Genomic DNA, 17,092 nt, shown 5'->3' on the forward strand with positions numbered 1-17,092 from the left:
TGAAATGTCATAATTGTTTAGATTAGGATTGATTATGATTGTTGAAGTTTATACCCTGTAATTTGTTCTGGGAAGGGGAGGGGGGGAGGGGGGAGGTTGAGGTAGGGAAGGGGGGGGGGAAATATGTAAACTTTTTGTAAAACTTTTCAATAAAAAAAAAAAAAGAAAGACCCTGAAGGGGGAGACTCTCCGCAGCAATACAAACGTTCATTGCACGTATCCATCCCAGGGGCCGTAGTTTGAGGACCTCTGATTTAGTGCAATATTAAAAATGCAAATAATTTTTCTGTGAACCACCAAAATTTTCTCACAGACCACCAGTGGTCCATGGACCACCAGTTGGTGACTGCTGTTCTTGTCCAGCTCCCTGCTCAAGCTGGAGACCCTGTGCCATTTCAAATGGCTGTCCAGTCTCTTCTTGAAAGCCTCCAGTGATGAAGCACCCACAACCTCTGGAGGCCAGCTGTTCCACTGGTTGATTGTCTTCACTGTGGGGAAGCCTCTCCTTTAATTCCAGGTTGCTTCTCTCCTTGATTAATTCTCATCCGTTGCTTCTTTGATCTGCCTTCTGGTGCTTTTGACCCCCTCTTCTTTGTGACAGCCCCTGAAGTATTGGAAAACTGCTATCATGTCACCCCTAGTCCTTCTTTTCATTAAATTAGACATACCCAATTCCAGCAACTGTTCTTCATATGTTTTAGCCTCCAGTCCTCTAATCATCCTTGTTGCTTTTCTCTGCACTTTTTCCGGAGTCTCAACAACTTATTTTAAATTGTGGTGACAGAACTGGATATATGACATGTAAACAGCAAACTTTATTGCACTGCACAAAAGAATAAAAGAGGCCCCGAAAACAGGTGAATATTTGGTATTTGTTTCTTTGTGTTTGTTTGTTTGTTTATTATTTTCAAGGCAACTCTGAGTGGCTTACAGTTTATAGCAAGATCAGTGAGATGAGCAGTCTCAGCGGAGAGCAGTTGTTTTAATAATTTATTTGCTGGAGATCCTCCCAAATCGTCCTTCCTCCTCCATTCAGAAGCAAGAAAACCTTGTGCCAGAATAAACTGCGAGAACACAACTTCTTCTTCTTCTAAGTGCATTTGCAAGAGTAGCACAACTACGGCAGGACCTTCCTATGGAGGCGTCCCAGTGCTGCCGAAGAGGGCACCCACCCCTTTTTCGCCCCCCCCCCCAGGGAAACCTCTGGGAAGGGGTCTGGATTGTCCCCTCAAAGGAAGGCTACTTCACAAAGCACATGGCTTCCGCAGTGGTCCGAGAGGGGCCACAGCCATCCTTTGCAAGACATGAGAGCTAGGGAAGGGCCTTCCTGCAAAATGGCGGCTCATGATTCTGGTGCCTGACCTGCCCTGTCTTCGGTCTCCTCCTGAGGCTCGTACTGAGGAATGACCGGCTCGGCCTCCTCCTCCTCCTCAGCCCCCATCATGTCCACTACCTCCTCCTCCACCTCAACCCTCGTTTCACCCTCTGCCTGGCCCTCCGCTTCACCCTCTGCCTGGCCCTCCGCTTCACCCTGCTTCTCCTCTCGAAGCAACGGCAGCGCACCCTCCATGACGAGGGGCACGTCCTGGTGCACCACCACTTCCACGGGGGAGCCCTGGCCGTCGCCCCCTGCCTCGGGCTCGTAGCTCTGGAAACTGTTGCGCACCTTCATGATGTACTTGCGGAGCACACTGGCCCCGTCCATGGGGTTGCTGGCCACCCCACTGGTGGCCACCGACTGCCGGAGGTGCTTCATCTCTGTGTGGAGACGCAGCACCGATTTGTTCAACTCGGTCAGGCGGTTCCCCAGGTCTGAAAGTGAGAGAAGGCGAGAGGTGGTGGGCCCCGAAGAAGCGCCAGGCTTCGTCTCCCAGCACACACAACCCACCATCATGAGGCCAACTATGGACACCCAAAGCTTGGTCACCCAGAGAGTCGTGCCCAGGTGTTCCTCTGCCAAGGTCCTTTCGGTTTGAGGCACAGAGGGAGGAAGGGACGTTTCTCTGAGGCTTGGGGACCCCGAAGAAAGGAAGAAACACAGGTAGTCCTTGACTTAAGACCACAACTGAAACCAAAATTTCTGCAACTAAGCAAGACCGTTGTTAAGTGAATCACTGCAGTTGTTAAGTGAGTCACACAGTTGTTAAGTGAATCTGGCTTTCCTTTGCTTCTCAAAAGGTCGCAAAAGGGGATCACATGATCCCGGGACACTGCAGCCGTCATAAATTTGAGTCAGTTGCCAAGGGTCTGAATTTTGATCATGTGTCCCTGGGGATGGTGCAGCAGTGTGAGAAACGGTCTTAGATCCCTTTTTCCAGTAACTTCAAACGTTCACTAAATAAATTGTTGGAAGTCAAGGACTAGCTGCCATCCCGTGGGCTCAATGCCTGGGCAGCCATACTTGGAGCATGGCAATCTTGGAGCAGGCTGGGGGTCTGGAGGGGAGAGTCCAGGCCTGCAGACTAAGGGCCGGCCCCCAGGAAAAGTGGGGAGGGGTTGCCCCAGTGGAGAAAGCGAGGATGAAGGCCGTGGGCTGGGCAGTGGGGGTTCCCATGGGGTCCTCCCATTCCCCTCACATCTTGTGCGGTGCGTGTGGGTCTTCTCTGGGAAAGGACCGGATCCCTGGCCCCACCCCGGACAAGCAGCCTTACTTCTTCCTTCTCTGGAAGCTTCCAAGAAAAGATCAAACAGCCTTTTCTCTGGGAAGCCACAAGGTCTCCAGCCTTGGGCAGGAGGTTGGACTAGATCAGGGGTCCCCAACGCCCCTGAGCAGCAGCCACAGCCCATTCGGAACTGCCCCCCCCTCACCTTTCCTCCGGCTTTCCTCCAGCTCCCGCCTGGCCGTGTCGATGTAGCGCTGCACCAGAGCCTTCAGCACCTGGCGCTGATAAGACAGGCGGGGTTCGGTCCGGCCGCCCCCTTCTTCCACCGAGGGATTGCTCTGGGAAGCAAAAGGCCATGGCCAGCTTATTTGTTTGGCACCCAGGAAGCAAGCTAGAAATACAGCCAGGAGCTCTGAATTCTATATAAATTCTATGAATTGCATAACAATTCCCACTGAGTTGCAATCTTTCCCGTTTGCTAAACTTTATTATTATCTAACATATTCAGATTTACACAAAGCAGACACATTAGGAGTTTGTGGGGTTCTTGGTGGTCTCTGAATTTGGTTGTTTTCTTGTTGAGTGTTGTTTGCTCTCTGTTTATATATAAGCAGCTTGCTTGCAGAGGGCAACACCCCCTCCCTTCCAGCACTGATGATGTTACCTAGTTGGGTCATGAAATGTCTGCAAAAAAACAGCCAAGCTCAGAGAGAACCAAGGACCCCACTCTCCTCCTCCTCCTCCTCCTCTCCAGAAACCACCCTCCCCTTTAGCACTGATGATGTTCCCTAGATGGGTCATGAAATGTCTGCAAGAAAAAAATGAATGAAAATGAATGAAAGAATGAAATCAATGAGAATAAAATGAAAAAAATGAAGCTCAGAGAGCAACAGGGACCCCACACTCCTCCTCCTCCCTTCTTCTAGCACTAATAATGTTACCTACTCTGCAAGAAAACCACCAACTTCAGAGGGCACCGAAGGCCCCTCAGTCTTCCCCCTCCTCCTCCTCCTCTTCCTCCTCCTCTCTGCAAACCACCCTCCCCTCTAGCACTGAAGATGTTTCTTAGTTGGGTCCTGAAATGTCTGCAAGGAAAGTCACCAGGCTCAGCCAGGACCCCACAGTTCAACCGTGAGCCATAAACAGTCTCCTTTATTGGTAACGTGGTTAGTGGAAAGGTTAAGTGGGACCCTGCTGTCAAAGGCCAGAAGGCAGCGAATGTGCCTTGGGAAGCTCTTAAAGGGGAACTTACAATGGTGTTGATGGGGGGATATTTCTGACTCTTCTTAGGTTTGCAACAGCACATGAAGCGAAAGCAGCCCCTAAAAAGTGACCAATCAGGAGAGGAGAGTTAGCAAGGAAGCTTCTCAGGCAGACCAAGGAAGTGCTTTCGTTGCACAAAGGACCCCCAGGATGGTCGGTCGCTTCCCCTTTCCATGACGCCAATGGGGGGGGGGTGACACTCTTAACCCCAAAGGCCCCCCGGGGTTCTGCCTACAGTGAACCAAGTGGGCTTTCACAAGGCCCCCCTTCCCCAGGGACACCTGGCTGTGCTAGAATCAAGCGTGCGACTGGAGCCCCGTGGCTTGCAGCCCAATAGGCTCCCTGCCCTCTGGGGGGACGTGGGGCAGGGGAAAGCTTCAGAGGAGTGTCCCCCATACCGGATGGCGTAGAAGATGGACTTGGGCGTCGGGATGATGTTGAAGGGAACCGGCAAGGTTAAACCTTCCCTGAAGAAGGACAGGTAGAGTTTTGAGCGTGCAAATTTCCACTCTACGTCAGCGTCATTCTGTGGAAAAGGAGGGAGGGGAGATGCCCGTAAATAAATGAGACATGGGGGAGAAGAACTTATCAGTTTTTAACAGAGTAACGGAAGGGACCTTGGAGGTCTTCTAGTCCACCCCTGCTCAAGCAGGAGACCTTATAATGTTTCAGACAAACAGTTGTTCAACCTCTTCTTAAAAACCTCCAGTGTTGGAGCCCCCACAGCTTCTGGAGGGAAGAGGTTCCACTCTTTTAAATTTACTTTTCAGCCTCCAGCCGGAGTGAATTCTTTAAGTTTTTTAATGTTAGATCTGAATTCTCAGCCAACATGGCCTTTGCTGGGAATTCAGAGAGCTGAAGTCCAAATATTCGGCTCCCTGTGTTCCCCTCAATAAAGTCCAGTCCCTCTCCACGTCCCTGAGGAACACTTGCCTCGATCTTCTGGAAAGAGTTGGTGATCATGGCAATGAGCATGTTGAGAAGGACGACCACCATGACGATGGTGAAGATACCATAGAGCACCCGGCCCACCAGCTCAGCCACGAAGAACTGGGGCATGTCCACCGCTTTGTGTTCCTCCATCCCCATCATTGTCCAGAAGAGGAACTTGAAGGTCTCGTTGAAGCTACACAAGATAAGGGCTATCAGGTGGAACCAGTTCAGAATTTTGGAGGTCCACCATTCCATCTCCCCACAAACTCATGTGAGTAACCAGCAGTGCTGCCCACACGACCGAGCCATGGGGACTTTCCTCCTAAGGACAAAGGACCTGAAGAACTTCCTTCTCCTAACACAGCCAAGGACGGATCTAGGAAATGGCCTCCTGAGCTTGGGCAGAGGGCAGAGATCTCCAGCATACCAGGGGGCTGGCTGAAGGGCCCTGTGTGGACCAGGAGACCAAGGTTCAAATCCCACTGAATGAGCTTTGGGAAGGGGTCCTAGGCCAACCCCTCCCTCTTTTGGCTTCTCTTAACAATTGTTATGAGGTGAACCAGAGAAGGAAAAAAACACCAGACCCCTTTCTTTGTGGGCTTGCTGAAGAAGGAAGGCAGGTCAAAATGTCACCAAAAAACTCCTATAGGCTTGGGTGGATTTCAGAGTGTCTGATTTTAATGCGGGAGGAATTTGGGTTGGAAGCTTCAAAGCGTTTCTGAATTTCATGGAGATGGTGGAGGTAAAGATAGAGGTAATTAGAGGTAAAGGTGCAGATGAATGGGTGAGATAGATGATAAGACGATAGAGATAGATGATAGATAGATAGATGATAGATAGATAGATAGATAGATAGATAGATGATAGATAGATAGATAGAGATATAATATAGAGATAGATATGATCAGAGTGATAGGGATAGAGATGGAGAGACAGAGACAGAGACAGAGAGATGAAGATAAATAAAAATGAAGAATCTGATGAAGAAAGATGGACCTGCCCCATTCCTTCCTTCCTTCCTTCCTTCCATTGAACTTCTTCCTCCTTCGAGGCCCCTCAGTGCCTGCCCTCCTGGTCTGCTTGGGCTTCAGCACGGTGGCTTAATCCTGGTGATCCCATCCAGTCATGGACTCCCCTCCCCAGACCCACCAGTTGCCTTACCTTCCCAGACGCTCCGATTCCTGATAATGGACGTAGATGTTGTTCATGCCACACAGGAAAGCGGTCAGGATGATCATCATGATGAACATGAATCTGAGGAGAAGCCAAGAGGAGATCAGAGCCAAAGGAGGGGCCCTCCGCCTGCGGGACCATTCCTCTGAGAATGCCTCTCCTAGGATCCCTCACCAAGGATCACTTCTATGAGGCCTTCTCCAGGTTGGGGAAACATCTCAAGAGCTTTCTATGTCCTCCTCAGGCTACAGCAGGGGACCCGAGTCGGAGGAAGGCCTCCTGGTGCGCGTACCGAATCATGTCATCAATCATCTTCCCAATGGAAATCTGGAGTGTCCCCAAGGTCTCGTGGGCAGGGAGGATGTAGGCCAGGCGCGTGAAGCTCAGCATGCTGGTGACAGCAAAGAGCACCTCGGCCATGAACTGGGGGTCTTCAGGGTGCCACTCCAGCCGCTCTGTGGAAGAAGGAAGGTTAGACACAGGCTGACCATCGGGATCTATTTGCTCAGTTTGGTCTAAGGTGGGCTCCCATCCAAAGCCCTGAACGACTTATGGCTCAGCTCTCTTCATGCAGGGATAGCTTCAAGATCACAGGAAGTAACAGTACCGCTTCTATACTGGCACTAGTGAGGCCATACTTGGAGTATTGCACCCAATTCTGGTCACCACAATACAAAAAAGATGTGGAGACTCTACAAAGAGGGCAGAGAAGAGCAACAAAGAAGATTAGGAAGCTGGAGGCTAAAACATACGAAAAACGGTTCCAGGAACTGGGCGTGGCTAGTGAAGAAAAGGACCGGGGGAGACATGATAGCAGTCTTCCAATATCTCAGGGGCTGCCCCAAAGAAGAAGGAGTCAAGCTATTCTCCAAAGCCCCTGAAGGCAGGACAAGAAGCAATGGGTGGAAACTAATAAAGGAGAGAAGCAACTTAGAACTAAGGAGAAATCTCCTGACAGCGAGAACAATTAACCAGTGGAACAGAAGTTGCCTCCAGAAGTTGTGGGAGCTTCATCCCTGGAGGCTTTCAAGAAGAGATTGCTCAGCCATTTGTCCAGAATGGTTTAGGGTCTCCTGCTTGAGCAGGGGGTTGGACTAGAAGACCTCCAAGTCCCTTCCAGCCCTATTATTCTAGGCTCTAAAAAATGGATCTGCCCAGATATTAAGGTCAGTAGGAAGAGCCCTCCCCTGGAAGATGGGCAGGCCTTCCAGGATCCCTTTGCGAGGCACACTGGAGACCCCTGTCCTACTCTTGATGTTGTTCTCTCCAAGCTGCACATTGTATCCCATTGTTCTGAGGCACAACTGAAGCTCTTGGTCTGGATGGATGTGGGAAGACCTCCTTCAAGAAGTAGACTTGGCCACCGATCTTTCGGCTTTCATAATAAGAATCCTGCCCTTCCTCTTCCACTCGGCTTCTTCTGGAGCTCAGTAGCAGGTTTGACAAGAACTTCAGTGCCCACTTTTGATTTTGTGGGGTTTATCCCTTGAGCTTCCTCTAAGCCAGAGGTATCCAACCTTGGCTACCTGAAGACCTGTGGACTTCAATTCTGGGAGTTGAAGTCGATAGATCTTCAAGTTGCCAAGGTTGGACATCCTTGCTCTAGACACAATTCTACCCAACAATAATGACCCAACAACATTGACTCCCCAGAGTCAACCAACTCACTAGCTTGGGTATAATAGTAGCACTCTGGAGTAGAAGCCTGGATGTCCAAGCAGAAAACTTGTCCTTTGAGGTAGACCAGCAGCCTGAGCACAAAGGAAGCCAAGTACATGCTGAGGATGACAATGTCCAGGAAGTTCCACCAGTCAAGCAGGTAGCTGCGCAGCCCTTCGATCCAGACCTCCTTGCACTCGAACCAGAAGAAGCCTGGAAGGACAACGGTTGTTATGATAGGAAGCCTCCAAAGCACTTTGTGGTCTCCGCCAACAAGGCAACTGGACTGCTGAAGGTCCTGCCAGGTCTTCTCCACCAGGCAAACCCAAAGCCTCTTCTCTGCATCTTCAACCAGGTTGGGTCTGAAAGAACAGGCTGGCTTCCATCAGTCCAAACTCTCCCACCTTCCAACTCCAGTCTCCCACAAAGCCCTACAACCTTCCAAAAGGCCCTCACCCTCTGCCCCCTCCCTCCCCGTTGGTTTCTCTTCAGTCCTGTCCTGTCCTGAATGCAAATGGTCCTCTCTTGTGGCCAGGTGGAGGCTGTTAAACAGGTGAAGCCATTTCTCTGCCAGAACAGCATCCAGAACAACACCGACCTCAACATTGGTAGGTGAGGAAACCCATCTGATTCTCCCTCCTCCTCCTCCTCCTCTTCTTTCTCCTCCTTTTTTTCCTTCTCCTGTGTTTTTTATTCGGTTTTCCTCCTCCTCCTCCTCCTCCTCCTCCTCCTCCTCCTCCTCCTCCTCCTCCTCCTCCTCCTCCTCCTCCTCCTCCTCCTTTCCCTTCTCCTCCTCCTCCTCCTCCTCTTTCTCCTCCTTTTTCTCCTTCTCCTCTGTTTTTTATTCGGTTTTCCTCCTCCTCCTCCTCCTCCTCTTTCTCCTCCTGTTTCTCCTTCTCCTCTGTTTTTTCTTCCCTGTTTTCCTCCTCCTCCTTCCCCACCCCACTGGTGGTGACACCAACAATGAGAGTAAAAGGTGTGATGGACAGATAGAAGGTGATGAGGAAGTGATGCCAGACCAGGCTGTCCAGCCACAAATGTCCTTCACTTTCAGGTCTCCCATTTTCCTAAAGAGAATCGAGAAGGTGCCCAGGAGAACTTCATCTTCCAGGAAGCAGCCCAACAGGTGCAGAAGAAGCAGATACCTCTCCCTTCCCTCTCCCCTCACTCTGGGCTGGAGGCACCGCTCGGCCACCTACCTGTCACCCAGATCATGTGAAGGGACGTCTCCCACATGCTCTGGTTCCGCCCCTTGAAGGAATCGTGGTGGTGCTCCAGGATCAGGGACTCCACCAGCAGGAAGACCAAGAACCAGACGTAGGAGGCCGAATGCAGCAGGAATTTGAGCACCGGGATTTTCAGCATTTTGCCGATCTGTCAGCAACGAAGGAAGCAACCAGAAAGTGGTCACCCCATGTTTTCAAAAGTGGGGGAAGCATCACTGAGGCTTCTCCTGGTCCCTCAAACTCCTTACCATTCAAGGCAACCATTATGGCTCAGCCTTCCATCCTTCCCTGGTCGGTAAAATGAGGACCCAGACTGCTGGGGGCAATATGCTGACTTTGTAAACAGCTTAGAGAGGGCTGTAAAGCACTATAAAGGTATATAAGTCTAAGTGCTATTGCTAGGGTTGGAATTCATTGTTGGAATATATTTCTTATGCAACAACTACAGTAGTATTCAGCCAGTAGATGGCAGTGTTTACAAGTCTGGATCTATGGTATATACTCTATGCTCTTTTGTTCTAAGTAGAATTTCCTGTTACAGTTATATAGTTGAATAGTAAAGCACATGGTGACTGTGCTCTGTTCTGAGATCTGTATATATATAAACAGGACTTCGAACAGCTGGGGCTATCTCAGCCTTCTCCAGCCGATGTATCATTATGGTCCCTCAAAGTCTGCACCATTCAAGGCAACCACCAGTTCAGCTCCAAAGGTCCTTTTCCAAGAGGCAACTGGACTTCCTGGGTTTCTTTGAAGATGTTTTGCTTCTCATCCAAGAAGCTTCTCCAGCTCTTGGGTGAGAAACGGAATGTCTTCAAAGGCAAAACAGAAAGTCCTGCTGCCTCTTGAAAAAGCACCTTTGGGACAACTGTGGCCTGGATGACTGAGAATCTCCATAGACACCAGATCAGCCTTCTCCAGCTGATGCCCAAGGCACGCCAGGACTCAGATCCCAGCATTCCTGGCCAAAATGGCCACTGGCTAGGAATTCTGGGATTTCTCTCTGCAACAACACCGTTGCAGAGAGCTGGCTTCTGGGTTTCAAAGAGCAGGGCAGGGACCAGGGAGAACATCCCCTGCTGGGTGTTTCGCATTCAAGCTGTTCAGAGAAGCTGCAGATGCCATCCACCCCCCCCTCCCTCACACGCTTGCTTGGCCATTGTTGCTCAGCCCAATCTGGAAGTCCAGGGACCCACCTTGGATTTGGGGGCAAAGAAGTAGGTCATGGACAGGAAGGGCATGGCCAGGAAGATGGAGAAGGAGATGAAGACCTTCCAGAGGCTTTTGCTGCCCCGCCAGCTGGGCAGGCTCCCACACCAGATGGACGACAGGACTTGCTGGCAGACGGGATGAGCCACAAACTGAGCCGGGAGGGAAAGACGGGAAGGAAGGAAGGAGAGAGTCAGCTCCGGCGCCTGGTTTCCAGCTGGGTGCACCCCACAGATTCCAGAAGCAAATACAGAATACCAGAGTTGGAAGGGACCTTGGAGGTCTTCTAGTCCAACCCCCTGCTTGAGCAGGAGACCCAACAGTACCATCATCATATCTGTGGGGTTCAAAGCAAATGAAACCTTTTCCTGGGTCATATCCATCCTTCCTGGCCCCATTGCATGGCATTAAAACACACACTGAGCTTGGTCGTTTTCTTGCAGATGTTTCATGAACCAACTGGGTAACATCATCAGTGTTAGGGTTAAAATGTAATACAATACATAGCACTGAAGATGTTCCCTAGGCAGGCAAGGAAACCACCCAGCTCAGAGAGCATCAAGGACCCCGCAGTCCTCCTCTTCCTCTTCCTCTTCCTCTTCCTCTTCCTCTTCCTCTTCCTCTTCCTCTTCCTTTCCTTCCTTCTCTCCCTCCCTCCCTCCCTCCTTCCTAGCACTGATGATGTTCCCTAGGCAGGCAATGAAATGTCTGCAAGGAAACCACCCAGAGAGCATCAAGGACCCTGCAGTCCTCCTCTTCCTCTTCCTCTTCCTCTTCCTCTTTCTCTTTCTCTTCCTTTCCTTCCTTCCTTCCTTCCGTCCTTCCTTCCTTATCTCCCTCCCTCCCTCCCTCCTCCCTAGCACTGATGATGTTCCCTAGTTGGGTCATGAAATGTCTGCAAGGAAACCACCCAGCTCAGAGAGCATCAAGGACCCCGCAGTCATCGTTGTCATTGTCCCCCTCCCAGATCATTCTAGCTCTGAAGATGTTGTAGGTTGTGATCATTGTGACCTAAGAGCAGCCAATGAATATGAATCTGGGACCTCCCTCCCTCCCTCCCTCTTAAATATTCTTTACTTTAATGAATAATCTTCAAATCTACAACTTTCCAACAGCTGGGAAGAGGGAAATGAAATGGGAATGAAAAGAAATATTCTAAGAAGAAATTCCCCCATGGAACAGGCCCCATCGTTAGCTTCCCCGGTATTTCTCAAATTTCCCCGTTCTTCCCTTAAAAAAAGAAAAGAAAAGTGCCACGTAGTAGGAAAGAGAAATCCAAACGAAGGCCGAGGGCCTCCTCCCTCCCTTCGGCCCCCTCACCCGTTTCTGGTTGTAGTTGACCGCCAGTCGGAGCCTGGCCAAGTTGGGGATGCCCTCCTCAAAGGCCTGGTCATCCATCCCGTCGTCCTCATCGTCCATCTCGCCTTCCCCCAGCTCGTTCAGGATGGCCGTCACCTCGCTCTGGTTGCGGCACATGCCCAGGAGCTCAAAGGCAAACTCCTGGCACAGGTCCTCCAGCGACAGGTAATCTGGCTGGATCAGAGGAGAGGGAGAAGGCACATGAGCAAGCCTCCAGAGACTCCTCCCCCCCCCACACACACACGCCCCACTGCTCTGCTGCCGTACGTCATTACAACCATCCCTTCCTTGTAGCACTGATGATGTTCCCTAGTTGGGTCATGAAAAGTCTGCAAGAAAACAACCAGAAAGCACCAAGGAGCCCATAGTCCTCCTCCTCCTCTTCCTCCTCTTCCTCCTCCTCCTCCTCCTCCTCCTCCTCCTCCTCTCCATAACCCCCCCTCCCTTCTAGCACTGATGATGTCAATGGAGATTCTCAGTCTTCCCTGTGATGGGGGTCCCAAAGGTGCTTTTTTTCAAGAGGCAACTGGACTTTCTTTGAAAACATTTCGCTTCTCATCCAAGAAGAAGCTGAAGAAGCTTCTTGGATGAGAAGCAAAACGTCTTCAGAGAAAAACCAGAAAGTCCAGTTGCCTCTTGAAAAAAAGCACCTTTGGGATCGCACTGGTGATGTTCCCTAGTTGGGTCACGAAGCTCAGAAAGCACGAAGGACCCACAGGTCTCTGTTCTTCGTTAGAGTTAGATAAGGGTCAACGGAATTCAAGGGGGCTGACTGAGTTTGCTTGTGGCTACGTAGAGATTCTAGGCTGATACCTCGTTTAACTCCCCCCCTGGTTCTGCCACTCCTTCTCCTACAAGGACTAATGGCTCAGCAACTTCCCACACTCCCCACGGCGGCCCTCCCAACGGCAGACCTTGAACTCAGGTTCCTTCTTGGAGAGCCACTTGAGCTCCCGGCTGAGTTTGAAAGCAGTCAACATGGGGTCCTCGCTGGCGATGGAGAGGTAGGCCCGGCTGGCGATGCCTTTGTAGGTGTTGATGCGGGAGAGCGAGAACTTGAGCAGGTCAAACTTCCGCCCGTTGGAGCACTCCAAGCAGGCGCAGGAGACCTTGTGTGGGGGAGAGATGGTGTGGCCTTTCTTCATCAGCATGTCCACGATCTCGTAGAGGTCCTTCTCGCAAGCCAAGGTGAGAGGGGTCACCCCGGGGGCGAAACGGGAGTTGTCAATGGAGTTATCGAAGAAGGCCATGGAGAAGGATTTGATGTCCATCTTCATGCCCTTCTCTTGGTCCAGCCGATCCAGGAGCTGCTTGACCACACCAGGCTGGTTGGTGTCCACGGCCACTAGGAGGGCCTCGTGGACTTGCCGGAAATCAAACTTCACGAAGCGTAACAAAGTCTTGGTGATCTCCGCCCCGCCAGTGCGGATGGCCAAGTTGAGAGCCTCACGCCAGGCCCGATCCTCACTTTCGTCCAGCTGCCGCAAGATCCCATCACTGACATTCAACATCTGCTGGATCTTGACCAACTGCCCATCTTGGATAGCAGCCAAGAGGCCCTCGGGAAACTTCAGCTTCTTGTTGACGATTTCCTTCCAGTTGGATGGCTAAAAGAAAGACGGGGGGGACGTTCATTGCATCGGTATGAAAAGATTTGGATGGATTCATGCTGCCGTCATTAGAGATCCCATTGTTGTGGGTTCCAGTGGATCCCAAGAACCGTGGGGACGCTGTGATTAGAGTGCAGTATTGCAAGCAAACCCTGCCCACAGCCTGGAGTTCGATCCTAGGGAGCCTCAAGGTTGACTCAGCCTTCCCAGGTCGGCCAAATGAGGACCCAGATTGTTGGGGGCAACAGATTGTAACAGATTAACAGAGTTGGAAGGGACCTTATATGTCATCTAGTCCAACCTCTCCCCCATTCCCCGCTCAAGCAGAAGACCCTACACCATTTCTGACAAATGGCAGTCCAATCTCTTCTTGAAAGTCTCCAATGATGAAGCTCCCACAACTTCCGAAGGCAACTTCTGTTCCATGGGTTGATTATTCTATAGCAACAGGCTGACTCTGTATAGTAAAAGGGCTGGAAAGCAGGGGGAGGCAGTATATAAGTCTACATGCTCTTGCTATTGTGAAGGAAGGGAGGGAGGGAGGGAGGGAGGAGGAAAAATGAGGACCCAGATTGTTGGGGTTTGCAAGAGGCTGACTCTGTAAACCGCTTAGAGAGGGCTGTAAAAGCACCGTGAAGCGATAGATAAGTCTAAGGGCTATGGCGATGGCTATCCCTCCCAGGTTTTTACTGTTATTACTGTTTTATGTTTTAATTGGTTCTGTCTTAATACTTTTTACAACGATGTTAAATGTCTTATAATCTTGGATTGGGAGCCGCCCAGAGTTGGTTAAATATGGGAGGCTACATAAATGTTTCAAATAAATAAATGTACATATACATCATATACATATATATATAAGCTGCAGGGAGACGTGGCCCCCCAAACCTAAAGGCTCTGCACTTTCTGCGCCCTTTCTCTCCCTCCCACCTAGAGTAGACCCTCGCAGGCATCTCCCGGTCCCGGCAGGGAAGCTGAGCGCTCCTGGAGTGGGGTGGGGGGAGGCAGTTGTTTGCGGAGAAAATTGGGGTAAGTGGGAGGGCAAGGTTGAACAACCAACCCGGACCCCTCGCCTCCCTTCTGCTTTCCAAGGGGGGAAGCCTTCCACTCCTCTTATGGGAAAGACCCCTGGGGGGGGTGTTCGTGGGTGTTTGGGGGGGGCTGCAGGACCTCCCTGAGGATGCGCGACCGCCTTTGGCAAAAGCGGGGCCCTGAAGACAGCTCGTGTGTGGAAAAAAGCGGGGCCACGGGCTGCAATGACGGCAGGGGCTGCGAGGGAGGACGTGGGGGCCCCTTGGCCCCGGCCTAGGGGCCGGGGGGGGGCTTCCAGCCGACGATGCCGAGAGAGCGCAGCCCTCCCGTCCCGGACGCCCCTCGGGGAGACTGCAGCCCCCCAGCACTTACCGAGATGCCCTCGTACTCCGTCGCCATCGCGCCCTCCCCGGGGGGCTCCGGCCCCTCCCGCCAAGCGCCCCTTCCCCGCGACTCAGCGCAGCTTCCCCGCCATCAGCACCGCCGCTGTCCGCTGCCCGCGCTCCGCCTGAGCTGCCCCGACGGCCGCCGGGCTTGTTTTTCCTGCGCCGGGAGGAGCCCCGGAGCCCACCTGCCAACCCCCGGGGGGCCGGGTTGCCACAAGGACGCCCGGGCGGCGGCATCTCCGGGGAGGGAGGGAGGCACAGGTGGCTGCTGGTGGCAGCCTGGCCCTTCCACGGCCAGCCTCCAGGGTGGCATCGGAGCACCGGGGTCTCGGGCCAACTGCCCTCGGAGGCAGGAAGTTTTAAGTGGGGGGGGTTCCCAAAAGATTTCCTTCAGAAATAAAATGGGTCCCTGGTCCAAGGGGAGCCTTCCTCCTCTTCGGAAATCACTTTCAGGAAAAACTTAAATGTCTTTTTAGCCCTTTAGGGGCTCCTTGGTGCTCTCTGAGCTGGATGATTTTCTTGCAGACCTTTCATGACCTAAACAGGTAACATCATCAGTGCTAGAAGGGGGGAGGAGGAGCAGGAGGAGCAGGAGACTGTGGGGTCCTTGGTGCTCTCTGAGCTTTGCAATTTTCTTGCGGACATTTCATGACCTAAACTAGGTAATATCATCAGTGCCAGCATCATCTCTAGCACTGATCATGTTCCCTGGTTGAGTCATCAAACATCTGTCAGAAAACAACCCAACTCAGAGAGCACCAAGGACCCCATAATTCTCCTCCTCCTCCATAAACTCCTCTCCCTTGTAGCACTGATGATGTTCCCTACTTGGGTCATGAAACCTCTGCGAGAAAACAACCCAGCTCAGAGATCACCAAGGACCCTCCATTCCAACCCTCAGCTCCAATTTTTTAATTAAAACATGAAGTGCCATAAAATGCAACAATGCAGATAAAAAGCTGGTTGTGGGCATGACTTGCCTCAGGATCTGCCTGCTGCCCAGAGGCTGCAGCCAAGTCCTCGGTGCCCCGAACATTTATGGGAGGCAAGAAGGCCAGAAAGCTTTGGCATAAATGTTTCCAGCCTAGTCTCAATCCAGTCAAGAATTTTAAAAAGAGACTGGACAACCATTTTTCTGGAATGGTATAGGATTTCTTACTTGAGGAGAGGGTTGGACTAGAAGACCTCCAAGGTCCCTCCCAACTCTTGTTATTCTGCTATTCCCCACAATCACAGCTTGACTTTTCCCTGATGGGAAAATGGGGGTCTTGTTCTGGAAGGGCTTTGCCTGCTACCTCCTTTCTTAATAATCCCCTCCTTTTAAAGCATTTCTTCTTCTGATGTCAGATATGACTGTATCAACTGGGTGATTTTGGGCCGGTCCCTCCTTCTCGGCCCAGCCCACCTCACAGGGTTGTTGTTGTTGTGGGGAAAACAGGAGGCCAAAGGTGTGTTCACCGCCTTGAGTGCTTTTTGTAAAAATAAAAGAGGGTTATATATAAATAAATACATACAAACATAGACAACCCCAGGATAAAAAGGATAATCAAAGCCACTCCTTTGCAAGTAGAAACCTACTCTTGGAAATAAAACTCTTTTTTTTCCTTTTGGCAAACCTCCATTTACCTTTGTGTTAAATGCAATATTATTACAGCCACCACTCCGTTTTTTTCCTGGATAGGAACCAGAATATTACTTAAATCAGAGACTGGCTTTCTGGACTCATTCCTTCAGTACCTCATCAAGGCCACAGCTGTTTTGCTTGCAAGCCGAGATTAAATCTTTGGCCCTTTGCCCAACAAACTTTCTCTTTGTTTACCGTCTTCCCGGAGGAAACCTCGAAAGCTTGCAGAAATTTGTGTGACTTTGAGTGAGATCCAGATTCCTCCCCACTTTGATGGACGGAGAGATGGCTGCAGATCCAGCTTGTGGTTTTGAGGGGCCCAAAGAAAGGAGCTGCAAGACTATGTTGCATACAACACAATAATCCTTGTAAAATTACACCGAGGCTTTATGATGATTGAATCAAAATTCTTTTTTTCCAAACCGTAATTTTTTCCATCTGTCACGAGGCTCTCGGGAGAGGCGGCATTCCAAAAAACCAAACCATTTGCAAACTACTGAAGCAGTAGAAGATACCCTGGATCTAAACCGATGTAAGGGGGAAGGGGTGTTGGATAGGCTCCCCGCCTTGAATTATTTGTAAAAAAAACAGGCAAGATACAAATTCTCAACATACGGCCACAATCCACCCTAAAATTTCTGTTGCTAAGTGAGACAGTTGTTGAGTGAGTTTGGTTCCATGTTGCTTGCCACTGTTGTTGAGTGAATCACTGCAGCTAGTAACATGGTCATTAAGTGAATCTGGCTTTCCCACTGACTTGGCTTGTCAGGAGGTCGCAAAAGGGGATCGTCTGAACCTAGAACTCTGCGACCATCCTACACAGGAGCTGGTTCCAAGCATCTGAATTTTGATCACGTGACTCTAGGCATGCTACAATGGTCGTATGTGTGAAAAATGGTCATAAGTCACTTTTTCCAGTGCCGTTGTAACTTTGAATGGTCCCTAAATGAAGTGTTGTAAGGGGAGGACTACCTATACCGGTACATAAGTAAACAGATAAATACAGATATAAACT

General features: G+C 50.8%; 1 protein-coding gene across 1 annotated transcript; it reads right to left on the minus strand.

Moving 5' to 3' along the window:
* Window positions 1-791: 791 nt before the first annotated feature.
* Window positions 792-14,547, minus strand: LOC117676471 (short transient receptor potential channel 2-like). Its single transcript, XM_034435955.3, has 13 exons — window positions 14,440-14,547; window positions 12,340-13,032; window positions 11,387-11,599; window positions 10,054-10,218; window positions 8,831-9,005; window positions 7,641-7,844; window positions 6,265-6,427; window positions 5,961-6,053; window positions 4,800-4,992; window positions 4,265-4,392; window positions 3,856-3,925; window positions 2,809-2,941; window positions 792-1,812 (listed from the first exon to the last, which is right to left on the minus strand). The coding sequence occupies exons 1-13, from the start codon at window positions 14,464-14,466 to the stop codon at window positions 1,343-1,345; spliced, it is 2,727 nt and encodes a 908-aa protein (XP_034291846.3). The 5' UTR covers window positions 14,467-14,547; the 3' UTR covers window positions 792-1,342.
* Between the last annotated feature and the right edge of the window lie 2,545 nt (window positions 14,548-17,092).

This window comes from Pantherophis guttatus, chromosome 5 (genome assembly GCF_059756535.1).
Source record: "Pantherophis guttatus breed Tessera chromosome 5, ASM5975653v1, whole genome shotgun sequence".
NCBI lineage: Eukaryota > Metazoa > Chordata > Lepidosauria > Squamata > Colubridae > Pantherophis > Pantherophis guttatus.

What these genes read in the sequence shown, in the direction of transcription:
- LOC117676471 (XM_034435955.3), bottom strand. Translation starts at nt 14,466, where the DNA reads ATGGCGACGGAGTACGAGGGCATCTCG. An exon ending in TCAACTACAACCAGAAACGG is followed by an intron (nt 10,219 to 11,386) that starts GTGAGGGGGCCG and finishes CTCCCGGCTCAG; the next exon opens with TTTGTGGCTCATCCCGTCTG. An exon ending in GAATCGGAGCGTCTGGGAAG is followed by an intron (nt 4,993 to 5,960) that starts GTAAGGCAACTG and finishes TATCTTGTGTAG; the next exon opens with CTTCAACGAGACCTTCAAGT.